This window comes from Histoplasma capsulatum (assembly GCF_000150115.1).
Source record: "Histoplasma capsulatum G186AR genomic scaffold supercont2.11, whole genome shotgun sequence".
Taxonomy (NCBI): Eukaryota; Fungi; Ascomycota; class Eurotiomycetes; order Onygenales; family Ajellomycetaceae; genus Histoplasma; species Histoplasma capsulatum.
In genome coordinates this window covers 305277-332562 of record NW_025544811.1, presented here as the reverse complement: position 1 = coordinate 332562, position 27286 = coordinate 305277, and the positions used below count along the sequence as shown (strand labels likewise).

The following is a 27286-nucleotide window of genomic DNA, read 5'->3' as shown; positions in this document are numbered from 1 at the left end:
TCTCCCTGGGGAAAAAGCGCCCGACCCGATTTCAGCGACTTCGAAAACCTCAGCACGGAATTTGCAACATAAGTGCTAAATGCCTTCTCCCTCAGCCTTTTCTTTTTTGCTGAAATTATCGTGTGGAACAGAATATGATTCCGATCGGTCATTGGAACCTGTCTGATTAGACAACCCCTGGAGCTGTCCAAATGGACCAGGTGCATTCACCAATCATCGCTTTGAATAGGTTTGGCCTGGCCTAGCATACTTATTTTTGGTCTCCATCATGGTGTTCGGTTTCTCGCAGTAGCCGCCCAAAATACATGTCAGAGAAGAGGCCTTTGGATGCTGGCTAGTCAACGAATATCAGAGGCTCTTGGCACTCATTCATTTTATATTACAATTTATTATATAATGGCTAGAATACTGTGGCTCATACCAGTTTACCAGGATATTTCAAATCAATACGCTGTGTCCTGGAGAGGCTCCCCTCTGGAGGCGGCAAGATGAACAACCATACCTGTCAGCAAGCCGTTGTTTTGGATGACAGTGGATGTGTGCTCGTTAGTTGAGGAGTAACGACATCAAGTGCCAGTCTTGTCGGCCTTCACAGGGTGGACCGCTTGGCCTAGAGTGGAGTCTTGTTTTGCTCAGAGAGTAGGAATATGTGTGCGGTCGTCTGCGTCTCCTTAGCGGACGGAGAGAGCCTTTTAATATTAAATTCCGAATAACTTACCCCTCGGAAGTCTAGCGGCGATTTTCCTTCCGCGGAAGACTTACTGCGTATAATTTTCCAAATTAATTGCATAATTTTGACTGAATCAGACTGAACCCCTTGTCATGACTTTTCCCTGTCGATCTGATCCACATGCCCTAAAAGGTAGGCTGGCTGAACTACGCAGTAGGCCCCAGAGACCCGCACGGACACATTGCGACCAAGCGTCTTAAAATACCTTATCCCGCAATGTAGCGGTTTATGAGACTACAGCTTCTCTAACTAATATTCGCCCCAAAGTATAAAGTGAAGTGAAACCTGCTTCATGTGCATTTCACGGTAACCATCTCGCCTTCTGAGTTTTGTTGTCGTGGAAGTCCAAAAACTCCTACCCCTCAATTATTGTGGATATGGGGCTAAATGCTTTTGAAGCATCCAACAGAGTTCGCATGCCCTGATTCGGCGCAGATCTAGATTCTCGTTTTTGTCCGTGCATTGTTCGGCGACCACATCTTGCGCTGTGGATCAACAGACTTGGAGCTAGGATAGATGGAGGTGCTTGGATCAGTCAAAATAGCAGCACAGAAAAGTTTACTCCCTTGGCATCGCCTCTCTAACCACTTCGGATGGTATTATCTTCTCGCTTATCGATCAGATGAACGGATAAAACATAAAATTTAGGCGAAGAGCGAGAGAAAGGTGCAGAACTATTAGTTTTTTCGTTCATAATTGACTGCCCCACCTTTGCTCAGCATTCTATGCCTATCATCACCTCTTATCGGCGACCTTATCTCCCCACACTCCGCCCCGTCAATCGCATTATATCGGCTATCTCAGCGAGTGGATTAAGAATTGTTTCTGACAAGTGCAAATTTGCCCACTTCCCCTGCTCCAACCTATAAAATATGAATACAAAGTCTCCACACGCACACACACACTCTCTCTCTCTCTCAAGCCTCAGTCGCTCAAGGCCGCAACGCTACGGCGGGCGTATGCGCGAAGGTTCCGCGATCGATTCTCATACGCTACAAGTGGGCTAAGTTGAGTTCCGCCATGCCGCGATCGACCCTGATCGGGTACCAATGGAAATAGTTCAAAAGCGAATGTTTGATTCTTTATCCTCGCGAGGAGAGACATATGCATACCACCTACTAGTGGTTATTAAAAAATCCGGTCCAAATCCAATAATAGCAACGGCAAGAGTTTAATGAGAACAGTTAGAGGGAGCACAGGAAAAATATTCCTTTTTGAGAAGACATGAAACAGGACATTGTTTCTCCGTCCCTCTCCTTTTTGAACCACCACGGAAATATGGGTGACAGGAATTTCTACCAACTTGAATGCTGTGTTTTCCTTTGCTAGTTAGTTAACTTTAACTAACTAGCAATCCCATGATGACTAAACAAAGCTCGGGCCTTCCAAATTTAAGCTTAAAGCTAGCAACTGGTAAGTAATATCCAGCAACCCCATCGTTATATCAGCGGTTACCCCACATTGTATATTCAATAATGGAAGAAAAAGATTCTAGATGCCATCGTAAAACAGGGTGCTGGACAATAGCGAATTTGGAAAGTTCACCGTAATTGCTCCTTCGCCATGGACTGCTTGAATTTCCAACCTGGCATATGAGCGCACAGCAGCATGCGCCCTGAATGTGTGTCGTTACTACCAGTTGCATAAATACTAACTCGGTTACTCCGAATTCAGACCCCAATTAATAGAATCTCCATGGCTGTCACGGAAGTTGCAAGGCTGAGGAGAAGTAAGAAGGCAACAGAAAAGCGCAGAGGCGAATATCAAAATACAAGAAGAGTGAAACAGCAAATGCAAAAGGAGTGAGCCAGAATATCCTGCTAGAAAATGAGCTCGTTGGACAGATTTAATATGCATGCACCGTTTTCCAGCCAACACCCTCCTCAACGTCAGTGAGTCACCTTATCCAAACCGCCACCTCCCTTCAAAACTTTCATAGGAAAAAGGAAAAAGAAAAGAAGAAAAGAAGAAGAAAACGACCAGGTTTCTTCCAACCAAACAGCCACCTTTTCTTCAGCTGCCGTCCTCCTCAATCCCTATGAGGCGAACTTGAGCGGAAGACGTGACTTGAAGACTACTAGTATTGTCCAAATGCGACGGATAAAATAAGTTGGGCTGCTGCTATTGCAGCGCATGCGCATATTATCATCCTAAAGTGAACAACAGAAAAAAACAAATTTGTTTACCCGAAAAGCCAGCTTAGCAGGGCCAATTGCTATGCGGGTAAAACGTGCCAGTGGGCGTATTTTAAATATAGTTTCATTTTACTCATTTATCCTTGTCCCGACCGATTTGAATCCGTATAATTACGGAGTAGTTTTTTGTGATAAACGCGACATGGCATTCCAAATCCTCAACTATTTCCTACCGTTCCTCTGGTCAGACGTGTTTCAAGTGCCAGAAGCTCGGAGTTGGTCGATTTTGGGGATTTCAACAGAGGTGTAACGAATGAAACCGAAATAATAGTTTGAATATCACTCTCCGTGGCATTTTCTTCTTCTTCTTTTTTTTCATACTTTTCGGTTACTCCTGTGTAGCTGGATGAGATGATTTGGCCATACCCTTTTCTTTTCTTTTCTTCTTCTTTTCTTCCCTCCTTTCTTTCTTTGTTTTAGCTCTCCTGGTCTGTTCGCCTTACCCGGCCTGGTAACGAACCCTATAATCGTACAAGAATTCAACGGGTTCACTCGGAAAGGACGCTAGCGCTTATTGGATTGGGCTGTTCCACGATGGCACTTACTTTCTCATTTCTTATTTTCTTCTATAACATGGCGCCAACGCATGCGGATAGGGCACCAGCTAGCATTTGAATTTGAGCCAAGTCATCCGGTTCTCGTATGGACCCCGGCCGGTTGTTGGGCTCGGAGTGTGTCAACTACGTCCGGGAAGGAAAAAGGAAAGAAAGCAAAATAAAAAAACCCATCGTTTTCAGACGCTGCGCGAATGCCATTACGTTCCACAAACCAGGAACATGGATCACATTGTTCTTTGTTTCTAGGGCTAAATTTGAGAAGTGGATTTGAAACCATGCAATCAGTGAGCGATCCGGCTCCGTGGCTGCATAGGTTGTATCGCATTTTGCGGGAATCCCAGGAAGCGGAAGCGCAGCTTGTGGTATGGACTGGTAGCTTTTGCTGGCGTCGTTGTCGTCATCGTTTCGGGCTATGACCAGAAAGCCAACTGCTTGAGATCTGCAAGGCTGACTGAACGCAACCCGGTGTGAGGGAATCTCCGATCGAAGCTGTTGCTTGACGATGGTAGCTCACTGCAATACTCTAAGTAGTGCAGGGTTGATATGCCGACTTGCTCTATGAACTCGAGCATACGATTATAATTAAGGGCAACCTGTTCGATACCATGGCTGTCATCTGACATACAGAATCGGCCATTCCGTGCGAGAAATTCCTGAAGCACACACCCTTTTTGTTAGTTATCAATGGTGGAGATTGTCTGGTCACGTTTCCGTTTCGTTTGAAGGTGATTCGGAATTTTGAATTTACCTTGCAGATCTCAGCCTTGGGGTATGGTTCAGTCATCCCCTTCCTTAGACTAGCGGAATTGAGTTCCAAAATTCCCCCATATTCTGCCATATAGTCCAAATTTCTCAGGATCTTTTCCCAGACTGCCGGCCACTGTTGGAAGCTTCGTTCAGGATCATCACTTTTTAATCGAATGAGATCGAAATGGCCAACAACTGGTGGGTTCAGCGCTTTGAGCATGGCGAGCTGTGCATCAAAGTAATCCTCAAATAGCCTCTCATCCGTACCCCCAGCGATCCCTCTTGCCTTTTGATAAAGAAGGGTATCATAGTCAATCGGGATAGTGTGTACATGGTGTACCGAGCCTACGAAGAAATCGAATGGAAACCGCGCCAATGAGTTTTGGATCCACGTCAACGACGAGGAGCGAATCCAGTCACATTCAAATCCAATGGGGATATTTATCTCCGAGATATATTTCTCCCGTAGACGTTGGGATTCTTTAAAGTAAGCGCTTTCATTCTCGATTAGAGACGCTTCCGTAGCGTTTGCTTCAACCTATACCGACCATTAGTTAACTAAACTAACCTTTTTTTGCCCTTACAAACGACATCTTTGATGACTCCACGCAGATACAAAGACTATTAAATTTTATATCTTCTTTTTGTTTAAAAAAGAAGAAAGCAAAGCAAAGGAAAGGAAACCTCACTTCTTCCGGATAAAAATCCTGCGCCATTCTCGGCATATGTTCACTTAGCGCAAACACGCGCATCCTTTTCCCTATCGCAGTCCGAATGATATCTTCCAGCGAGTTTTTTGCGTGGCCCTCGCAGAACTGGCCAGAATGACTATGATGAGAAAACGGCATACTGAACCCAGTGGAAGATGCCTTCTAGTAATTCTCTGACTCTTATCAACAAGGAAAGTGCGGTTTCAAGTAGTCAGTGACCAGAACTCACAAAGCCAATAACTAAGTTGAAGGTTTCCACCCAACCAAGGTACAGTCCATCTGCTGGACAGGTGGGTGTAACGGGGCCCGATTGTCGTCGGATTTTCTTCTCGCCAAATCCAGAAGCGCGATTTTATTGGCCCGGGATATTAGCCCTAGGCATTGATACTAGAAACTTCAAACTCAGCATACACTGAGCCTCTTCTCGAGAGTTCTGAGTTGTTCCAAAAAAAAAATTTCCATTCGCGATCTTTGGACGAACCGTTCCGTCGGGCGAAGTGGCTAATCACATGACAGAATCCAGGACCATGGCTACCCCAGATATCATGCGTGAAAATCACGAATATATAATTGCAAATTATGTAGTTTACAGAAAACCATGGTGGTGTAAATCAGAATTTATGCTTCAAACTCGAGTGTAGCCAAAACACCCTCAGGTCAATCCATACTACATGAAGTTCCGCCTCGACAAGGCCGAATTTGCAGTATCTCGGGATAAATCAACAAAAAGCGTCATTGCTAATAATGCCCTTGGTATACCTACCTCCTAGCGCCGATACGAGACTTGCATACTCGCATGTGTTTCTCGGGCCTTGAAGGTTTCGGATGATAGCGAAACCTTCCGAAGCATCGGTGCACAGTGGAAGAGAACTTGTATCTCCCTTGACTTTTCTTCTGGCCGCCATAGTATATCTTGACAGTATAAATTCATCGCATCCGGGCATTTCTTAGGAGCCCCGTTCCCCCACAACCTCTTAAAGGTTTATTGCATTTAGTCGCCGTAATGATGGCATCGACCAGCCTTAACAAGGATCGCATAAATTTCAGCTTGAGAAATTTTGGTTTTCTATAGGATAGCTCCCATCTCGCAAGCAGAACGAAAAGGTATACACCACCCAGTTGTCAACCATCGGGAAGTTGAGTAGTGGTACGAGTTGTCGCCGCAAGAACTGTCGCAACAACGTAATCGCCATCATGAGAGATGGAAAGCTTGCCAACCTCCCCGCGCACACCTCCGTCCTTCAAATATACAATTTCCGGCTTCACGCTCCCGCTACCATTCCTCTCCCTATCAATGCGAACCATAACATCTTTCCAACCTATCGTCGAAGCGCCGCCAGGAGCTGCTTTCCTAGCTGCTTCCTTTGCGGCAAATCGGCCAGCTAGCCATCTAGCCATTTCTGTAATGTTAGCTGCATTCATCGCGGGTCCTGGCGGCGACACAGTTGTCAATGTTTTGGCACCTGAGGCGGAGTGGTGTTGCAGTGCGGAGAATTTTGCATAGTAGTCCTTGAGCTCCTCCTCGCAGAGGATGCGACGGATAAATCTGTCCAGGTAGGTTGCGGTGGTCGTAGTAGCTTTGGCGCCACCATTGCCATTGCTAGAAGCTGGACGGCGGATAAGACGACAGATGCGTGGTAGGTGGACGATATCAGTGCCGATATTGAGAGGAAATGGGAAAGGGGTGAGCTTCATGGATGATATCGGGGAGGTTCTTCTTTAGGAAATTTTATATGACCATTCAATTAGAAAGTTAGGCAATATAGGTTTCTGATATGTTCTCCAATTACTCGTTGTCGCCAACTATAACTAACTTACATTCAGTTCATGAAGCAGCTTTTTTTTTTTTCCTGAAGGGAACGGATGATGCTTGGCAAAGATAGGGACAAGTCACATGATATAAAATTCACCACGCCCAACCAAAATTCATTCCTCCATTCACTTACCATTTATTCCCTTAAATATTTGGGAAATGTGTGCATTTACAACCAAAAGGACCCGGTGGTCGAGCGGTTAGGGGGTTAAAGCATAAGCCTTCCCACCCCTCAGTATTCCCCGACCATCCATGGGTTCGTTAGCCTCGATATGCGTTCAGGACAAATCTCCCCCTTTATAACCAAAAAAGTGGAAGGCCGAGAAAGGCGACGCGTATCAGATGGTTGGCGCTGGTTTGATAAATCTTGGTAAGTCCATCCCCCTTTCCAGTTTCTTTTTTCTTTTCTTTTCTTTTTTTTCCAATTTTTATTCCTTTAGGCCTGTTGGCTGTGTTGTTTGTAAAGGCGGTGATGGATGCACGCTGAGGGCTGCGTTGCACATATATCGGGCGGGAATGCGAAGGAGCACTTTATTTGGGCCTCCCGATCTGGACCACCTTCACTGGTAATGCTGCGTGTTCGAATCAGAACCTCTGACATATTTTTTTCTGGCATTTTATTTTGCTTCCACTCTTATCATCCCTTTAGCGCCCCCCTATTATTTGATAGACCTTATTCTGTTTCACAGGGTATATATACTCCTCTCGGGAGAGAGCCACCTAGTCTACAAGCGTACGAGCCGTTTTATCAGTGTTCCATTTGCCGTATCAATATTCTACCAGCACCTTAAAAGGTATTTTACGCAACATACCATCTACCATCCTCAATCGCGCCGAAAGCGTTGACAAATACTACATCCACCCCAAGTGGCTTCTTGATTTCAAGTTCCTCTCTCAAAGATGATTCCCTGGCTATATATCGTAGCCGACATTATGCTATTTACCTTTCGAGAAAGTGTATTGTGATCCCACTTATCACCTTGTCAACCTGAATAGCAGAAGAGTCCCACCAGTTCTTCTGATATAAAAAGCATGTGAAACCATAGTAATTATTACTATGCCATGGCCGTTATGAATGCAACACCAGGCAGGCAATAAATGGCCAACATCGTCTTGCTAGACTCGCCAACTACTGCCCCTCATGCAAGAACTATATGGAATCCCAATAGCGACCTGCTCAATACGCCATTGCGTATTGTGTTTATCTCCAATGGAAGCCGTATTACAGTAGGTGAGGGGGATATTCCAAACCCTGGGCGATCTCTGAAATCCAACCTCAGACGGCGTTCGCCCATGGAGATAGAACCCCAAGCTAGAGCCATAAAGCGAATACTCGGTATAAAACCAAAAAGGATATGCGCAAGAGGCGTTGATAAACTGATACTAGTAATAAACCGTGTTGGTGTTACTGTCCTTCAACTAACCCCTGACTCCCTGAGTCGGCAATTCGGTTCCGGCATTAGCGCAGGCTATGTATGTACCGAACTCTGATAAGATAACTCTATCCCGAATGCGGGGAGAAGGGAACAGACATTCTCTTCAGAGATACAGAATAAGGTGTATTTCAATAAATAATATTTTGGCTTGTCAGAAGGAATAAGTATTTCTCTTTAATATTATACAGTTCGACAGTTTGAGTCACGGGAGCTGTACTCTCTAACTTAAACGGCACAAAGTTTATTTATTTATTGTTCGAATCTACTAGGTTGCTGCAATAATGCTTGCAATATCTTGTGAAGGGAGCTCTTTTGAGGTATTAAAAGAATAATGTTGCTATCCGAAAACATGGACGAACTATTATCGAAAACTGACAAACCCCTCCTTTGGTTCTTTCATAATAGATAGGGCTAAAACATGGTGAGGAGGCACGGGAGCAGATAGCTGGAAGCCTGGAGTTCTATAAAGGTTTGTTCAAGCGGCGATGTCGGATGGATTGGCCGCACGTTTGCGCCGCTGCGGTCAAGTTCGTGCCATTCCTGGAGACATCGTTTCCAGGATATATGCAGGAGATGCGAGGTGAGTTGTTTGTTTATTTTACTCATTCATTCATTTCCCCCCCTCCCAGTATATAATGATATTGGTTCCATTTGTTTCATCTATCACCTGTAGATCAGGTGGATGGGATAGGGAATGTGATTAGAAAAGCTAACAATTATTTTAAACAATTTTAGGCATTGCCCAAGGAGCGGGTGTCCCCGTGGAATCTATCGTGGCACTGAACGTGCGCACGGAGATTGCATATGGCATGTTCAGCGACGGCTGCACGGCTCTGTCCTGGAAATCAGAGGATGAGAGCTTCCTAGCTCAGAATTGGGATGTGAGAAAAACGCCTGGCCTCCAGCAACACCCCCCCCCCCCCCCTTCTATAACTAACTCCCTTGGTAAACCAACTCTAAGAAATCTATACCTATATTACAGTGGGAGCGCGAACAATCCCCTAACCTGCTCATTCTTCATATCCGCCAAACAGCAAATACAACAGCAAGCACGATCCCGACAATCCACATGATAACTGAAGCCGGCATAATTGGCAAAATCGGCCTCAACAGCCACGGCGTCGGCGTCACCCTCAATGCGATAAAAGCCGCTGGCGTAGACTTTGCCAAACTACCCACCCACCTCGCCCTGCGCGCGGTACTCGATAGCGCCTCCCGCGCCGATGCCGTGGAGATATTGGAGCGGCATGGTGTCGCTGCTGCGTGTCATATTCTCGTTGCGGATCGGACGGGCGGGGTGGGCTTGGAGTGTTCGGCTAGGGATGTTGTGCGGCTGGAGATGGGAGAGCGGACAGCGGATGGTGCAGGGGATGTGGTTGGCGTAGTCACACACACTAACCATTTCATCCGTCCACATTTGGAAACGGAAGCGAAGTTGCACTTGGTTGATACCTTCGACCGATTGAAGAGGGTGAGGGAGCTGGTTGCGGACAAAGTAGCGGCCGGCCCGCCCAGTGCTTCGGCGATTGAAGGCATTTTGGAGGATGAACAGGGCTACCCGACTGCTATTTGTAGAGAGGTAACAAGAGAGAGCTCCATCGCAACCCTGTTTAGTATTGTGATGGATTTGGGGAAGGGGAAGGGGTTGATCAAAATTGGAAGGCCGGTTAGGCCTGAGGGGTTGGTTGAGTTACGGTCGTGATTTAGATGATTTCTCTCTTTTCTACTTTTCCGATTCAATATTTACTTCCTACGAGGGATGGCTTGGAGTACGTTGTTGATTTCTAAGATTTGACATCAGGGCAATCAATCCACGTGTTACGGATATAGTGCCTGTTGCTGAATAAATGCCACCACTACGATAAATCTATGACCGTAAATGACGAAATGTGCCACTGTAGACTAGTGTTTTTGTGGTACAATTTGTACAATTCACTCCGTACATGAGGAGTATATTATGCAAGCGGAGGGGGCCAACAACGAGCATTGCGAGAAAAATCAGGGAGAAGGCCTGAAGGGTCACAGAAAAACCCAGAGAGATAAAAACCATAACATCTAATTCCACGAGAAGACACTAAAGGAGACATATTCCCTCAATGTGAAAGCAAAATCCCAGTTTTAAGAATGGTTATATATTACATCGTGGAAGGTTAGTTGAGGATTCGCAGTTTGTTCTTTCACGACCAAACTCATAAATAAATGTAGTACTCATTCATATTCACCCGTATCGTCCCAGGGAACATACTTCCGTTTCTAGAGAACCATGGTTGTCACTCCATTCCCGTTCCCGGGCCAGCCTCTGATCCCAATCCACCTCATACTCACAATCCATCCCTATTTCTTTCCATACACACTTCTCTATGATTGAAGAAGGATGCGACTGGCATGCTATGAGCAGCCAAGGGGGAAAATACAAAAAACGAACTAGTGTATTCGAGGATAAAAATTCTAAAAACTTATGATGCGAGAAATGGATGGTGTACAGGGTCGGGCGTCAGATATAGGGGACCGGGGCGAAAAAATTATGGGAGGTATTGACTTTATTGTTTCATTTTCTTCTCCTCAGCCTCTATGTTTTTTAGGAAGTCCCTGTATTGCAGTTAGAATAATGATTTTTCATTCATGTTTTTGATATTGGAAGGACGCAGACGATAGTTGACAAAAGCAATAACGCGGTCCGAAGTAGAAAATGGGTGAAAGTGCATATATGGGGCGATATGCCGTTCGGACGTACTGGATAAATTGTTCCTCATCCTTGCTGCTGGCCTTGATGGGCGGTCCCTGTTTCTTGTCCGTCTTTCCTGGCATCGCAAGGTAGCAGCCGAGGAAGGTAGTTCCGAGAGTCGCCATGGCAAGCTATTGGGTAATTATTCAAGTCAGCACAACGATCTAAATTCAAGCATAGCTATGTGCTTCATTTCTGCGCTACCAAGTAGGCAAGATATGAAGTTCGACCCGCAGCTCTAATGTGATTGACACTGCTGGAGACTCTCAGGGTGGGAATGAACACATACGACGTGGGAGCCAATTTGGCGGCCTGCAATTGTGTAGTAAACGACCATTGTGAGGACTAGAATGGCAATTGAGGTGTGGAATAGTCAACTGAGATGACTGTTGATAGGTCCCGCGACTGGAGCTGGTGGTTTTGTTTGATATTTGAACAAGAATTTGACGTTGGAGGTTCTCATGCCATGACGCTATTCCTATTACAATTAGTGCTGGTGCATCAGCCGAAAACCGCCGATAGACCAATCAGAATACAGAGCGGCTCTTTACGGAAGAGAAAACTCCCAGATCAGGTACCCCAGCCATCATCATTGCCTGCAATGTCCCGCACAAGCCGTTTGCGATGTACTTCATGTGGAGGTACCACAGGTTTTGCCTCTATTTCCCGACTTGGGTGGTCTGATCACAGGCAGCATCTTCCCATATATGGAAGGTGATCCCCATTTTCCTGCTCACCCGTATCCATTCTTCTATCTCTTTTCGCTTCAGAATATGTGATATTAGTATTGTTCCAGCGTCTCAGGCAGAAACGAAAAGGAACCATCTGGAGTTCCTATCTACCTCAAGGGCATAGATATATCATATCATGGCTTGGGGTTTTAGCAAGCAACCCCAAGCAGACGACAACGACGATGACGCTACAAATAAAGCATCCCATGACGACAACCTTGCTATCCGCCGAAAACTAAACCCAGAACTGCAAAAACTTATTGACCGTGAAGATGAACTCCTGGACCAGTTTTATGATGGCTAGTATGGGTCACCAATACATATTTCTCATTCCAAAGTCTCAATCACAACAAAACCCTCAATAACAATGGCCTAGCGCTGTGGATTCCACCGATACCAAATACCGATACGCAGCCTACACGAACCGCATCCGCACTATCCTCCTCTCCGCGCACCGCTATGTCGCTTATACCTCCGACATTGGCGAATCCTTCCGCCCCGTCGCGCATCCCTGGCTCGTCCGCAGCGCATATGGTATTTCCTGGGCTTACATATTAGGCGATGTTGCCAACGAAGGCTACAAAGCCTATCTGCGGAACATGCGAGTGTTAGCCCCGGCATGTGATGCGTATCACAATGCGACTGGAACTATGTCAAGTGGGCTGGCGATCGATGCAGTAGCGAGACGCAAGCTCCAACATAAAAGCCAGTCAACCGAGCAGGAGGAAACGTTCAACTCGACAACATCTAGGGCACATCCGCTGCCCTGGCCGGATCCGGAGGAGGATACCCTGGTGCCTTGGCGGACGACGAAGATTCCCTTGGTGGAAGATTATCGGGCTGTCATGGCTGAACGTGCTGTTTTCCAGGCAGTGGCTAGTATGGGTTTACCTGCATTGACGATCCATTCTGTGGTGAAGTATTCTGGGCGTGCGTTTAGGGGGGCGAAGAATACTATGATTCGCACATGGCTGCCGATTGGGGTAAGGTCATCGTACCACGATGGGTGGTAGGTAGGCATGGTTATATGATGAGTTCTGACAGTTACTAAATAGCTCGGTCTTGCCGTTGTCCCATTCCTGCCTTACATATTCGATAAGCCTGTCGAACGCGGTGTGCAGTGGGCGTTCCACAATGCGTTCCGTGTCATCGAAGGTGGACAGACTGTAGCGCCCCTTGCTGAAGATAATAGCCAGACAACCTCCGTGATTTTTTCGAATCTGGAGCAACACCGTGAGCAGAAGAAGCAACAAAGGGCCATGCGAAAACGGGAGCAAGAGAAGAGTGAGTAAGTTAGGTAGGTCGAGATGAATTAGTGACTCTAGGAGTTCGGGTGGTGGGTTCCAGAAAAATCTCCTTTCATATATCCGATTTTATCTCCTGATTTCGATTTTCTCTCATGGCATGCAATGCACATGTACCTTGCATTTTCCTGGTGTTAATCCTGCTTCGTGTTCAACCCCTCTCCACATTTGATGAAAATATACGGACTCAAAAGGAAGTGGCTTCTATCATTTTTTTCATTTCCATCATTTGTTTCCCTGCGATTGTGACTCCACATCATTCAGCAGACTCAAAACCGGACCCAAGCGAAGCGATGGGTCCCCGATTATGAACCGGCTCCGGACAGAGAAACAGGATCAAGATATACCTCTCCCCTTTTTATAGCTAACCGATGTCGTTTTTCAGCTCGTGTGGACTGCTATGTATCAACACGATGTCCTGTGGTTCGTGCGATCAGCGGATGGAATGGTTCGTGCAATAGCTGAATATCGCTAGATATTATTTATTGAATTGCACTGTACATATCTGTATATAGTTATCATCAATATATTAATGATGAAATACTGAATACTCATTTTCCGTTACCCTAGCTCTGGAAGCCTGGTAGACCACAATATCAAATCCGCCTCAACCGAATACGCCCGCGTGGCTTAGTGGTAAAGCGTATCACTAGTAATGATAAGATCCTCGGTTCGATTCCGAGTGTGGGCAGGTTGACGATATTGTTTTGTTGATGCAATATTTTTTATCATAAAATTTTTGTTCTTCTGCATCCTTTTTGCTTTTTAGGATTGGAACCGGTTGGAGAGGATGGACAAATGATATTGTATGTATAACTTTAAATATGTTCAATTCACCCGCTCCATTATATAACAGGAACTTTTTTTTTTTTTTTGGAAAGACAAAGCGACAACGAATATCGGTACATATTTACATATCTATACCTTTGTAGTTTATATCTATCAATATATATGCAATCTTTTGTATGTGCATCAGCGCTATTCAAAACGGAATAAAGTAATTTTCAATGAACCTGGCAGAAGAATGCAAAGAAAGTTTATAGATGGACAAACGTGTTGTTAGGGTATCACTTCATAGATAGAAAAGAATGAGGAAAAATAGTATCCTGGTTCGATGTCGATGCATTCCAATGTATGTGAGGGGTGAGGAGGCGTTGAGTGTGTTAAGGACGCAAAATAATGGAGGCGACATCGAGGTTGAGGGTATCTAATTCGTTATATTCTTTTCGCAGTCGTTAGTCTAGTGGGTCGTTGTACTATACGTTATATCAAAAGGTCGTATCTATATAAGTTCCTCGGAGCGTCGATTCTGGCAACATCGGTTCGGCACAATCATTCGATTCTATATCGCACGTCCCTTCTCCTCTAATGAGTTCATCATGGTCATTCTGAGTTTGGTATTAATCACACCACCGAATCCGTAAGCGGGGACTATTCGTCCAATACGAGCCATGACGCTTGGTGCCCAATCCCTTTTGATCCGGGCCCATCTATCTGCTGCATTTAGCCCGCCGGGTGGTTGGCGATTGTAAAGATCCAGACCTAACAGATGAAACGGTGTGCTGAAAAACTGGACGGACGCCGGGATGGAGAATTGGGCCAGAGCAGATTTGGAGGATGGTGTGGAGGCGAGGATATCTGGGATGTGGGGCGAAAGAAGTGTGGGGAGGTTGAAGGATGCGAATATTGTCATACTGTCGCGGAGGCAGAAAAGAGCAAATGAGCGTTTAGGCATTGGCAAAGTCTGAGAAGATGTTTTGGTAGTGGATACAGAAGGAACGCTCTGAGAAGAATTTTGCTTCAGATTTTGCATTCCCGTCGACTTTGGTGGTGTGCTCGGCGCTGGAGCCGTGCCCTGCGCTCCAAATATACGCGCAAATCGAGCGTCTTTGTAAACGCATATGGACATATTGACAACAGCCGTACAAATGAATTTGGCAGGGCCCGCTGAGACATGGGCAAATTTGCGGTCATCCATTGTCGACGTAATGGTGTCGATGACATTAGCTGTTAAGTATGTGGATCCGTATAGGGTGTATATGAGGAGAAACGGGGTTGAAATAAGAAAACCATGAGGCCGTTTGACGATCGCGACCAGTGACGATTTAAGACTATGGAGGATGGGAAGACCCTTCGCGGCTTTCTCGATAATAGACCTATGAAGTTTCCATCCAGAGACGTTAGTTGGCTGCATTTTAGACTCTTGAGTAAAACAATCAAAATTGTACACAGTACTCCTAGTATGTGGTAATCGACTTACTTGTCAATAATGGTGATAAGCGGACATATCAATGCAGCAGACCCAGCTGCGCTGGCTGCATCTACGGCAAACCTCGACCCTAAACTCTGCGGGTTCCATTTTGATGTTGACTGGGATGCTCCAGGTATTGGCGCTCGAGCTGTGGGTGAAGAAACCGGTCCCGAGACCAACTGTGATGCCGACCCTTCTCGGCTCATTTTCGCAAATACAATATAGAGTGACACAATAGACAGAAATATATATCCAAAGAGTAACTTCCAGTATTTATACTAGAGATTGAGGAAAGTTATCTCGCCTCGCGAAAGGAAAGCGAATGAATCATAGTACTCAGTGCTCCGCACTCCAGAAGACAGAAGTGGGTGTGTCTACATATAAACACTCAAACAATTAATAAATATGAGAGGCAAACAATCACCAATGGCCATGACAAATATGAAGAATGTGGGAAGGCGAAAAGAATATGTAGCATTGCTCTAGAAGTGCTCGGTAGGCGACACAACTATCCCACTTGGCGCAGTTTTGTTCTGCGAGGAACAGATCACATGACATATTGCAACATGGAAGCATCACAAGCTCTTGGTAGAGTTGATATGCGGGATGGACAAGCACATATTTAAGAAGCCCGGTTCTTTGTCTTCAGGCACGGAGGTTCATTATCTGAAGGATACTTCCATTGCACTCACCAGTTGAGATGATTCTCAAACACACTACTACAATGATTTTACATTCGTGAGATCCCAGACGCCAGAATCTGCTGTCAGTATTACATTTCCTTCACCGAAATGAGCTTCCCCCGGACTGTCAGATTCCCATTTCTCGACTTCTCCACACTTTCCTCCAAGTATCTACATCCAATAACGAAGATGGCGAGAATGGTATTTGAGCTTTCCACCATCTATCTCATTTATGGAAGTAATCAACTGCTACCGCTCCTCTCCGCCCCTCCACAACCTCACAGCTACAGGCACATCAACACTCATACTCAGATCCAAGCATGGCAATGGGTATCTCTGATTGAACCCGGTCCAATTGTTCTGGAGAACGGAGTAGATAAACCAAGCCATTAGCTGGCAAGGACCGAGAAATCTCCCGGCTAAAAGAGATTTACTCCCCTACAGGGGACTATCACAAGAACGTTAGGCAGAAAGAATGCATGACACTTCAGGCATTAGTTGCTCGGATCTTCAAGTTTCTAGCGGGATGGAAGCCGGTGAAGAAGCTGGATGTCTCAAACATGAAATAATAAGCCGAATCCCACGAATTTCTCTATTTCATATTTTTTTACTCGGCCAAGTAAATAAAAGAAGATGGTAAGCTAAACCAGATTGATTGATATCAAACGCCGGCGTGGAAAGCAGCTACAGTTGGTGGCTACATAGCAAATATCCAACCATCTTATGAACATGGGATGGCATCGCGAGCAAATCATCTCGAAACCTCTGTTCAAGAAATAAGAGTGTGCCCTGAATGGGCTTCAGGGTGAGTAACTTTAATGGCGTTTTTTAGCCAGAGCTTGAATTTTACCAAGCGACGCTTGGGCTCTGCGTGTTGGATCGTCAGGTCAGGAACACAGAGACGGAGATTCTGAATCCATCTCCAGAGAAATAACATGAATCTTTTTTATTTTATATGAATTATATTTTTTTATTTCCTCATTTCCCACAGGTAACGCCGGATATCTCGTGTGTGCATATATACAATTGTTGGGGGGGAAACGTCATTGGTAAAATGATGAAGGCAAAACTCCCGAAAGGAGGGTTTGGGGTTGGGTAACCGAAGGACAGGAAATCTATGATGGCAATGTCGGCGCGTCCATGCAGCTCCTTTCATCCTAAATACAAGGTCTCTTTCATCCTTTAGATGGAGCGGGGTTGACCGCTTGGAAGTCGTCTAGTGATACAGTCACAGCGCCAGCTTGCACGAGCTATACCAATTGAATTGGCCATAATTAGTAAAACCGCAATGCAGGGACTTCGGCGGGGTCATGTGAAGTGTAAAGCGGGGATTGACAAAAAATAATTTTTAACATACCGCTCTTCTCAAATCATCAATTAGATCATCCACGTCCTCAATACCCACGCACAGCCGAATCAAATCTTCAGGCATATCTCTATCCCTCCTGGTTTTCGCGTCGATGCTAGCATGACTCATCCGACAGGGCAGGCTAATCAAGCTGTTAACGCAGCCAAAGCTGACGCTGATAGCCCATAGTTTTGCACTCTCCACAATCCTCTCACTGGTTGCTACATCCCCCGTTTCAAACGAGAGCACTGCACCGGGTCCTCGCGCCATGGAGCGATGTAGGTCGTATTGTGGGTGGGACTTGAGGCCAGGGTATCTGACGCGGAAGCCGTGGTTTTCGAGGAATTCGGCAATGCGCTGCGCGTTGGATTGTTGTTGTTCCATGCGGACTTTTAGTGTCTTGACGCCGCGCAGGAGCAGCCAGGAGTCGAAGGGGGACAGACCACAGCCAGAGCTGTTGATGGTGAAGTATAGCTTTTCGCCTAGGGACAAGTCATTGACGGCGACCACGCCGGCCATCAAGTCGTGGTGGCCAGATAGGTATTTGGTTCCGCTCTCGTAGACTATATCGGCACCTAGGTCGAGCGGGTTGAGCAGGAGCGGGGATAGCATGGTATTGTCGACCGCGACCAACGCATCGGGGTTCGCCTCATGCGTCAATGATGCGATTTGTGGGATGTCTACTATCTTTATTAACGGGTTTGTGGGAGTCTCTAGCAGAACCAGTCTAGTCATCGCTCCTAGGACTTCTGACACCTTCTCCGGCCGAGTAGTGTCGACGTGGTGAACAATTATGCCGCCGTGAGTGGCTAAATATTTAAGAAGGCGATTTGTGCCGCCATACAAATCATCACCAGTAACAACTTCATCACCCGGTTTAAGAAGGCGTGTTATCACATCCAAGGCAGCCATTCCAGAGGATACCACGAGGGCTCGCTGCGCGGACATAATTTTCGCCAGATGTCGCTCTAGGTGTGTTCGGGTGGGATTGCCCGATCGTGTGTAGTCGTACTCGCCGCCACCATTTCCGGAGGTTTGTTTGAAAGTTGCACTCTAAAAAGATATACGGAGGTAAAATGAGTCAATGTCTCGATGTATAGCGAACCCCAGCCGCAACAGGACTTTTCATCAAAATAACCAACTGCGTTGAATATCTTGTCTCGCCCTCTGCCTTACCTGGTAGATTGGCACGCTGCTCGCATTGAACTGGTCATTACCCTCTGTAAATACTAACTCCGTAGCTAGAGCATACCGTCGACCGCCGCGAGGACTGGATGGGGCGGGGGAGGGAGGTAGATTGTGGCCTTCGATATCGACACCAGACAGCGTCTTTCTCGGGAGGAGCTTCGGCTTTTCCAACGAGTTGTCCCGCGCCGAAGATGGATTATCAGAGGCGCCCATTGTTGGGGGTGGTTTCCGGGAGGGGATGGTGAGAGGCAATGAAGCTTCTAGTCTCTATTCAAACACCTGTTCAGTTGCAACGGTCAGATTTTATGTCTCTATTCATATGGGAGATAGCCAACGGTAGTCAGTGTGGAGGAAGAAAAACATCTAGTATTCAATGTCAGTGATTGAGGGACATCATGGAGCGAGGTGATGATAGTGGTTCCTGGGCGGTGAGTAATCACGTCATTTTTTAGCCGACTCTTTGTGTCTCCGCAAATCTCAAAACTATCTAACCGTGGAGTATGTTCAGGAAGAGCAGATACTGATTGAAGGATTGCTACAGTAAATTGCCTCCTCAAACAAAATAATACAATCTCAATGACATCGTTCATGTTGATTATGCCTGTCAGTGTGCTTTTCAGAAGTAATACAAAAAAACCCTTTTGTTAGAACGCCCTCTCATTTCTATATGATAGCCAATGATAATTCGAACAAGATCCCAAATCTTCCCATAATTGCCACCGTTAGGAAAGGATATCATACTGTACACACTTCCCGAAGAATGAATAAGAGTGGGATTTCATAATTAGAAAGAAATGCTGAAAAAACGGAGTATATATACGTGTATGGATGGTATAAAATAAGGTAATAGATGTGCGCCCTGACGGGGAAGCCCAATAAATCATTTATCTATTGGGATAAATTCCGGTTCAACAACCCCATCACCGCCTCCTTCAGAATCAGTAGTCCACTCTTTTTCAGAAGGTGGCTCACTGCTCGCGGCTTTCGTGAGTATGGATTTGCGGTTAATAGCACCATTACTACCGCTATGGTTGGCAGCCTTCACGCTACCTGCTCGTTTAAAAAAGTCTTCCGTTCGCAAACCACGCACTTCATCGGGATCCACAGTTTCCATCGTAGTGCCCGAATCCCGTTTCGATCGTATTAGCTCTCGGATAGGTACCATTGCGGCATCTCGGCAGGCTTCCTTGATATCACTGCCAGACATCCCCGCCATAGCTTTGACGAGGAAGTTCAGGTCAAAATTTTCCCGGTCTATCTTTGTATCCTTAAGGATAAGCCCTAATATCCGCAATCTCTGCGCGGCCGGTGGAAGGGTGACAGGGAATTTCTTCGGCATGCGTCTGAGAATCGCCTCGTCGATATCCTGGATTCGATTTGTCGCGCCAAGGATGAGAACCCTCTGTGGTTGCCCTGACGTGTTGGACGAGGTCAACCCGTCCCAGTGTGTCATGAACTCAGCCTTGACCATGCCGCTGGCCTCGTGTTCGCCGCTCCGCCGTGTCCCCAGTACTGCATCGATCTCATCGATGAAGACGATGCTCGGCTCTAATTTGCGCGCCAGAGAGAAGACGGCGTTGACCAGCTTGTTCGAATCGCCGTACCATTTTTCTGTCAAGGTTGAGATGTGAAGATTTATAAAACAAGCTCCACTCTCGTGCGCCAGCGCCTTTGCCAACATCGTCTTGCCACAGCCAGGTGGTCCGTATAGGAGCACCCCCGAGGGTGCACTGAGGAGTGATGATGTGGTTGAATATAGATGTGGCATGGTGAGCGGATATATGACCGACTCTTTCAATTCTTCAATGATATCCTCCAGTCCACCAATGTCACTAAAGGATACAGGGATATCTTCAGGCGCTACAACGTCCATCGCGATGGTCTGTTCATATTGCGAGAGAACGAGGTCCTCCTTCCTCTGCTTCCTTTTCCGTGACGAACTTTTTTTTGACTTGGACGATTCGTCGTCAGAATCATCAGGGCTGTCGAGTCTTCGCAAGATGGCCGCGGATTTCCGCTTTGCCTCCTCATGCTTTTGGCTATCGGGGTCGAATTCGACCCTGGAGAGGAGGAATCGGACGACGAAATAGGTGGAAAGGGACTGGAAGATTAATACATGTCAGCAAGGGGATTTTCGCAAGTAGGATAACTTGTCACTATTTTAAGGTTTCTTACAGTGCCAGCAATCATTACTAGCTCCTGTAGTAATTGTTGCCATTTGCGGCCACCGCCCGAGGCCATGGCGAGTTATACGTAGTGTGATTGACGGATGCCTCAAGCTCCTCGGGGGTACAGCGGAATCTAGGGAAGCGCAGTTTTGGATAAAAGAAGTGTGACCTAGGTTAGTAGAACGAAGTAGAAAGAAATTATCTTATTGTGTCATGTCGTAAACATTAACAAAAATAACATAAATAGCCGGATGGTGGATTTGAAGCCGGTTGTTCATGCATCAACTTGGCTGCTTGTTGGAGTAAGTTCGCTCAAAAAAGCGCCGAGCCGCGGATCACATGTTCTGCCACCAACGTCTGTGTTTATTTTGCACGCGGAGACATCCCTAGACACACAATCAAGCACGAAGGAGAGAGTATGAGAGCTACAACTATCGGGAAATACGTGAAATCGCCGAAACTGTTTTTCTGACTTGAACTATGCCAAAGCGAAAGGCTGCGTCGAAATTGTCCAGGTTACTGGACGATGACTTGGAGGACGACCTATTGATGAACGGCGGCGGAGAATATACTCAGGATGAAAGCCCGGAAACCGGCGCACCTCCCGCAAAAAAAGCGAAGGGAAGACCGAAAATCACTGAAGCTAAGGCTACGGCTGCCGCGAAACCCAATACGCGTAAAGCTCGCTCTACTGTTGTTGTGGGACCAAAAAGAGGTCGCCCTGCGAGAGGCTCGACTATCCGCAGACGCTCAAGGACCCCCGAAGACACCAAAGAGGCCCACGAGACCCCTGATGCTAGTTTTTCCAAAGAAAGCGACCATGGAAAATGTATAGGCGATGAGCCACATCCAGAGCCAAAGCAGCAATCGGACGATGAGCTTGATTCCCCAGGAACAACAGCACATGGTCGCACTCGGGAAGGTGACCGGACGAAAAGTGGACCTAAAAAGGTCAAAAGGCCAGGCAAGCGAGTGACTATAGATGATGGATTCGAGTATACCCCGATGGGGTCACGTCATCCGAAGTCAACCCAACCACTTGCGAAAGAGAATCCTGCAATGAAATCCATGACGCGTAGCATACAGCCTGGGGCTGAATCCAAGCGTGATGGGCGACAACAGCAGCAAGTGGAGGTGGAGGTGGAGAATGAAGAAGAAGATCAGGAGGAGGAGGAGGAAGAGGAAGATGAGGCAGGGGACGGGGAGGAGAATCAATACCCGGCTACCCGATCTATATCCCATTCTCCCATCAGAAGTTCCAACCATGTTCACTTACAACATAAGCCATCCCAATCAACCAACCAACGACGCAAACCTGGGGGAGGGGCATCAAATATCGAGAAAGGCGACAATGAGGCGACTTTAAGGAGGAAGCTAGGAGATATGACAAAGAAATACGAGAATATGGACATGAAATATCGAAATCTACGAGAGGTGGGGATTCTCGAAGCCAATTCCAACGTGGAGAAGCTGCGGAAACAATGCGAGTCGAACAATGCAGGTATGGACGTAGCTCCATTCCGCTTTGGACACAGAGAGACTGATTCCCAAGCGTAGCATCAAATGAATTAATCGCATCGCTAAAAAAGGAGCTTGCCATGAAGACGAGTCTAGCTAAAGAATCACACACTCTTCAGAAGCAGCTGCAGGACCGTGATGACGAAATTGCGGAGCTGGAGGCTAAAATCAAACAATTGAGTTCGGACTTGACTAATGCCCAAAACGAAATCAAAGGCCTCCAAACGAAGCTGGCCGCTTCCCGAACCGCAGCAACAAATGTGGAATACGTTACAAGTTCCAAGGGTCCTGGAAGCGCTGCCAAAACCAACAGCAGTGGTGCTTCGCGAACGATCGTGATGGGTAGTGCTGAAGCGGCTCACGTTGCGCAAATAGCTCAGCTGAAGGAAGACCTGTACAGCGACCTTACAGGCCTCATTATCCGTGATGCTAAGAAGCAAGAATCTGATCACTTATATGACTGCATACAGACGGGGATAAATGGGAGTAAGTTTATATTCCTCATTTTCTCAAAACAATGAAAAAGAGGAGAACAAGACGGAAAAAATATAGAAATAAAATAAGGCTAACCGATCAATTCCTATTCTACTAGCATTACACTTTAAACTCGCTGTCGCCCATGATTCGGAAAACAAGAACTTTGAAGCGGCAGAGTTCCACTATTTCCCCCTCCTGGACCCCAACCGCGATCGCGATTTGGTTGATATTCTCCCCGAGTATTTGTCTATAGATATTACCTTCCCCCGGCAGCATGCCTCAGTGTTCTATAGTCGGCTGGTGGATACGCTTACGAAGAAAGTGAGGCGAGCGGACGACTAGGTTTCTCGAATGAATTGCTGCATCTTATATTTTTAACTTTATTATTTTTTCAAGGTGATGCAGGCATTTACATATTTGATCTAAATCCTCATGGGTCTTTGACGTTGCTATGCAGCAAAAGACCTTAGTCCTTTTTGAATAAGATTCTGAGCAAGTCAATTTGTTGTTGTTTACGCGCACTGTATATCCATTGATATTTTTATAAAGTTATTTCGGTTTGGGCATTATTTACAAATAAAATATAAACACCGAGATTTGTAGGAGTTATAGAGAGCTCATTGACCTTTGCCCCTGAACGGGTGAACATGATTAGTAATACCTTAACAATGCTCATTTATGGAAAGGAGCTCCAAACAAACCTCTAAGCTCTATCTACAGCAATGCGACAACCTCCGACAATGAATCCATAGCAATCTGGAATGTATTTTTAACCCCTCTCCTTTTTTTTCCGGCACTCCTCAGGGTCTTCTGGGCCGTTTTCACTCTTTTCCCACATATGGTAGACAACCAACGGAGTCGGTTCTACTAAACGCCCTCCCCGGCTCTCCAAATATCTCCAGACAAGAACAATATTTTCGCCCACTATGGCTCGGCTAGGACGCGTTGGCTTTCTAGCCCTGGCAATTATCTTCCATGCAATATACACCTACTCAATATTCGACATCTACTTCGTCAGCCCCATCGTCAGTGGCATGCGCGAATTCGGCGTCCAACGAGCTTCCTCCGCAAAAGCCCCCGCAAAACGACTTTTTCTCTTCGTCGGAGACGGTCTACGTGCTGATAAGGCTTTCCAGTCCTTTCCGGACCCGTCGCCCGGAGGCGTGCTGGACCCCGATTATCCCAATCTGGAGCAAAAAAAAGGCACTGCGTCGTCTGTGAATAGCCCGCCTCGACCGCTTGCGCCGTTTATTCGCTCCCGCGTCCTTTACCATGGAACCTTTGGTGTGTCGCATACGCGGGTGCCCACGGAGTCCAGGCCGGGCCATGTCGCCCTCATTGCTGGCTTGTATGAGGATGTCTCGTCGGTGACGACGGGGTGGAAGCTTAATCCTGTCAATTTTGACAGCGTGTTCAATCGCAGTAGGCATACCTGGAGTTGGGGGAGTCCGGATATATTGCCTATGTTCAAGGATGGTGCGACGCCGGGGAAAATCGATGCGGAGTCGTATGGCGAGGAGGCAGAGTATTTTAGCAAGGACGGGTCGCAGTTGGATATTTGGGTGTTTGAGAAGGTGAAGGCAATGTTCGCCGCGGCAAAGGAAGATCCAGAGCTTGATACGCGATTGAGACAAGATAAGATTGTCTTCTTTTTGCATTTACTTGGTTTGGATACGGCTGGGCATTTTTATCGGCCATATTCGAAGGAGTATCTGCATAATATCAAGGTTGTCGACCAAGGAGTGAAAGAGATTACAGAATTGGCTGAGGAGTTTTACGGCGATAATGAGTCAGCCTTTGTTTTTACGGCTGATCATGGCATGAGTGATTGGGGGAGCCATGGTGATGGACACCCGGACAATACCCGTACTCCCTTGGTGGTTTGGGGTTCCGGAGTCGCTAAACCGAAAATTCAAAGAAGGGGAAAGGCTCCAGGCCATGAGGATGGATTCTCTTCCGACTGGGGCTTAGACAGCGTTCAGAGACATGATGTTGCCCAGGCCGACGTAGCTGCTCTCATGGCGTACTTGGTTGGATTGGATTTCCCCGTGAATTCGGTTGGGGAGCTCCCCCTTTCGTACCTTGATGCGTCACCCAAAGAAAAAGCCCTGGCTGCTCTCGCGAACACCCAGGGGGTTCTAGAGATGTACCGAGTTAAAGAGGAGAATAAAAGAGCTTCAGTTTTGCGTTACCAACCATATCAAGCTTTCGGAGATAATGAGCGTTCCATCGAGAACCGCATCTCCGAAATTCAACGGTTAATTTCGAGGAAGAAATACGACGAGGCGATTAGGAAATCTTCCGATCTGTTACATACCGCTCTGGACGGCCTGCGATATCTACAGACCTATGACTGGCTATTCCTCCGAACTATAGTTACTGCAGGCTATCTCGGATGGATTGCATATGCGCTGACAACCGTGATAGATCTCCACGTCCTGCATGAAACTTCCGTCCTAAGTCGTACGACATTCAGTACGATGTTCTTTTCTTCCATACTAGTCATATTGTATTCTATATTCTGGATTCAAAAGTCGTCGTGGAGATATTACGCATATGGCATTTTCCCCATCTTCTTCTGGGAGGAAGTTGTAGCAAAACGGCAGGCGCTAGCAGCCGGACGAAAGATTTTTCTCAGCCATGTTCAGTCACTGGGTGGCTACATAACTTTTTGGTTACAGACATTGATATATGTTGGGGTATTGGAGGCACTTGTGAGTAATATCAGTTCACCCCATGTTGTAATGACGACAAATCGGAAACGTGAATATAGCTTACCTATAGGATAGGTTCAATCATATTTTCATCGTGAAATTTACACTTTTTGTTTCATCCTCGCGGCGATATGGCCTCTATCCTACGGCATTAGTTTCCTGTCGCGCAATAAACTCGTCGTAGCTACGTGGAGTATCGGATGCGGTTTTATGAGCATTTTCACGCTTCTACCCGCTAACAAGGTGGAAGATGTAACAAACATGTAATTATCCATCCATTTCCCAGTCAAATAGCGGAGTGCAGATACTAACCCGTCGGACAGAACGATAGGGGCAACTCTCATGGTCCTTACTGGGCTCCTCTATCTCATATTCGAGGAATCGATAACGCCGATTTCTAAAACCCTATCAATTGCCGTCAGTAGGGGTTCCAGGCGAATTATGGGCATGCAGGTACGTTCGTCGCTATCTTCCTAGTTTTTCTAGAATCGTTATGCTAGACCAAACTAATGCGTCGGCGGGCATACATTAGATCGGCATGGTTCTGCTGGCTATAATAGTAACCAGATCTACCGCCGCATCACTACAGGCAAAAGAAGGTTTGCCGTTCGGAAATCAAGTTGTTGCATGGTCTGTTCTAGGTTAGCCTCATCATTTCCATCAAGCATAACTTCATATGAGATGTGCCGAGGGATTTTTCAGACTAACGTTTTGTAGTGGCATCTCTTACATTTCCATTCTTCCACCGGCTATATCCAAATAGCCACTACCTCCATCGTCTTGTAGTGATCTTCCTCACCTTCTCTCCAACGTTCATCATTCTCACCATTTCGTACGAGGGGCTCTTTTACTTCGTCTTTTGCATTACCCTTCTCAGTTGGGTTCAACTTGAACACCGCATATTCATCCACACCTCATCCCAGCCACCAACCGCCATCGTTCCATTAAATGATGTCACCCAAATCAAAACGAAACAAAGCCCTCTACAACCCAACAGCGAAAACCACATATCAAAACCCCGTTATCGCATCCTAACAACCAGAGATGCCCGTGTTGCGTTATTCTTCTTCTTCCTTCTCCAATCCGCCTTCTTCTCCACGGGCAACATCGCTTCAATCTCTTCCTTCTCCCTCGAAAGCGTTACCAGATTAGTCCCCATCTTCAACCCCTTCCTCCAAGGCGCGCTGCTAATCCTAAAAATCCTGATCCCATTTGCCATCATCAGTGCGAACCTGGGTATCCTCAACCGGCGCCTAGGTGTCGCTCCTTCCGCTCTATTCATGATCGTTATGTCCATCAGTGACATAATGACGCTTAATTTCTTCTACATGGTGCGCGACGAGGGGAGCTGGCTTGACATTGGCACGACAATTAGTCACTTCTGCATCGCGAGCGGGCTATGCACGTTCGTTGCTGGGCTAGAGTTCCTTAGTGAGACCCTCATTGCTGGTGTAAAGTTTGAGGATGATGGTGTTAGTAAGGATGCTATTGCAGCTGGTGGTGAAAGCGATCATAGTAAATCCGGCCCCGCCAAAACGGACGAGACGCAGAGGAAAACAATGACGGGGAAGGAAGGAAAAGCTCCTGCGGAGTTCAACGGCACAAAGATTCTATCGCCACTCATACGCTAGATGTGAAGCCCTTGGCCGAAGTGAAGAATAGACACACTAACGGCGCTGGCAAAGCTTTCATTGATGCATATGGGAAGACAATTATACAGCTATCTTTAAAAAACTCAGTAAATTACTATAAATCAGTCAATATTACTTCTAAAGAGAGAGAAAAACATAATTTAAAAAGAATATAAAATACTAAAAAATAGTATATATTTAAGATTCAGCAGCGTAGAAATAATAACAATAATAACAACAATAACAACAACAATAATAATACAATAATAAATTCTATAAAGAAGTAGTGGTATTGAAAGTTCAACTGCACAGGCAACATTTTGATGTGTGCTTGCCGGCCCATGCTGCCACGCACACTGA

The 27286-nt window shown here is 46.3% G+C and overlaps 11 protein-coding genes and 1 non-coding gene across 12 annotated transcripts; 6 read left to right on the top strand and 6 right to left on the bottom strand.

The window, feature by feature from the left end:
• Positions 1-3892: 3892 nt before the first annotated feature.
• On the bottom strand, positions 3893-5077 carry HCBG_07180 (histidinol-phosphatase; the record flags this gene model as incomplete). Its single annotated transcript, XM_045434229.1, has 3 exons — positions 3893-4135; positions 4231-4767; positions 4919-5077. The coding sequence occupies 3 exons, from the start codon at positions 5075-5077 to the stop codon at positions 3893-3895; spliced, it is 939 nt and encodes a 312-aa protein (XP_045285020.1).
• Positions 5078-6061: 984 nt separating this feature from the next.
• HCBG_07179 (4'-phosphopantetheinyl transferase) lies at positions 6062-6634 on the bottom strand (the record flags this gene model as incomplete). Its single annotated transcript, XM_045434228.1, has 1 exon — positions 6062-6634. One exon carries the CDS (start codon positions 6632-6634, stop codon positions 6062-6064), a length of 573 nt encoding a protein of 190 aa, XP_045285019.1.
• A 1216-nt stretch (positions 6635-7850) lies between these two features.
• HCBG_07178 (acyl-coenzyme A:Isopenicillin N acyltransferase) lies at positions 7851-9890 on the top strand (the record flags this gene model as incomplete). Its single annotated transcript, XM_045434227.1, has 4 exons — positions 7851-8225; positions 8594-8768; positions 8924-9069; positions 9171-9890. The coding sequence occupies 4 exons, from the start codon at positions 7851-7853 to the stop codon at positions 9888-9890; spliced, it is 1416 nt and encodes a 471-aa protein (XP_045285018.1).
• A 711-nt stretch (positions 9891-10601) lies between these two features.
• On the bottom strand, positions 10602-11317 carry HCBG_07177 (uncharacterized protein; the record flags this gene model as incomplete). The annotated part of the gene is made up of 2 exons (XM_045434226.1): positions 10602-11044; positions 11203-11317. 2 exons carry the CDS (start codon positions 11248-11250, stop codon positions 10805-10807), a joined length of 288 nt encoding a protein of 95 aa, XP_045285017.1.
• Positions 11318-11559: 242 nt separating this feature from the next.
• Positions 11560-12936, top strand: HCBG_07176 (uncharacterized protein; the record flags this gene model as incomplete). Its single annotated transcript, XM_045434225.1, has 3 exons — positions 11560-11947; positions 12021-12627; positions 12700-12936. 3 exons carry the CDS (start codon positions 11781-11783, stop codon positions 12934-12936), a joined length of 1011 nt encoding a protein of 336 aa, XP_045285016.1.
• A 631-nt stretch (positions 12937-13567) lies between these two features.
• On the top strand, positions 13568-13639 carry HCBG_11068. Its single transcript has one exon. It is a non-coding gene; the product is annotated as a tRNA-Thr (tRNA).
• A 112-nt stretch (positions 13640-13751) lies between these two features.
• On the bottom strand, positions 13752-15405 carry HCBG_07175 (uncharacterized protein; the record flags this gene model as incomplete). The annotated part of the gene is made up of 2 exons (XM_045434224.1): positions 13752-15104; positions 15209-15405. 2 exons carry the CDS (start codon positions 15403-15405, stop codon positions 14291-14293), a joined length of 1011 nt encoding a protein of 336 aa, XP_045285015.1.
• Positions 15406-15990: 585 nt separating this feature from the next.
• HCBG_07174 (uncharacterized protein) lies at positions 15991-16451 on the top strand (the record flags this gene model as incomplete). The annotated part of the gene is made up of 2 exons (XM_045434223.1): positions 15991-16231; positions 16276-16451. The coding sequence occupies 2 exons, from the start codon at positions 15991-15993 to the stop codon at positions 16449-16451; spliced, it is 417 nt and encodes a 138-aa protein (XP_045285014.1).
• Positions 16452-16814: 363 nt separating this feature from the next.
• On the bottom strand, positions 16815-18824 carry HCBG_07173 (cystathionine beta-lyase MetG; the record flags this gene model as incomplete). Its single annotated transcript, XM_045434222.1, has 3 exons — positions 16815-17132; positions 17240-18283; positions 18407-18824. The coding sequence occupies 3 exons, from the start codon at positions 18629-18631 to the stop codon at positions 17058-17060; spliced, it is 1344 nt and encodes a 447-aa protein (XP_045285013.1).
• A 237-nt stretch (positions 18825-19061) lies between these two features.
• HCBG_07172 (ATPase family AAA domain-containing protein) lies at positions 19062-20832 on the bottom strand (the record flags this gene model as incomplete). Its single annotated transcript, XM_045434221.1, has 2 exons — positions 19062-20519; positions 20594-20832. 2 exons carry the CDS (start codon positions 20657-20659, stop codon positions 19299-19301), a joined length of 1287 nt encoding a protein of 428 aa, XP_045285012.1.
• Positions 20833-21066: 234 nt separating this feature from the next.
• HCBG_07171 (uncharacterized protein) lies at positions 21067-22923 on the top strand (the record flags this gene model as incomplete). Its single annotated transcript, XM_045434220.1, has 3 exons — positions 21067-22087; positions 22144-22590; positions 22697-22923. 3 exons carry the CDS (start codon positions 21067-21069, stop codon positions 22921-22923), a joined length of 1695 nt encoding a protein of 564 aa, XP_045285011.1.
• A 399-nt stretch (positions 22924-23322) lies between these two features.
• HCBG_07170 (phosphoethanolamine transferase class N) lies at positions 23323-26926 on the top strand (the record flags this gene model as incomplete). Its single annotated transcript, XM_045434219.1, has 5 exons — positions 23323-25295; positions 25371-25558; positions 25619-25748; positions 25828-25936; positions 26013-26926. 5 exons carry the CDS (start codon positions 23508-23510, stop codon positions 26924-26926), a joined length of 3129 nt encoding a protein of 1042 aa, XP_045285010.1.
• Positions 26927-27286: the final 360 nt, after the last annotated feature.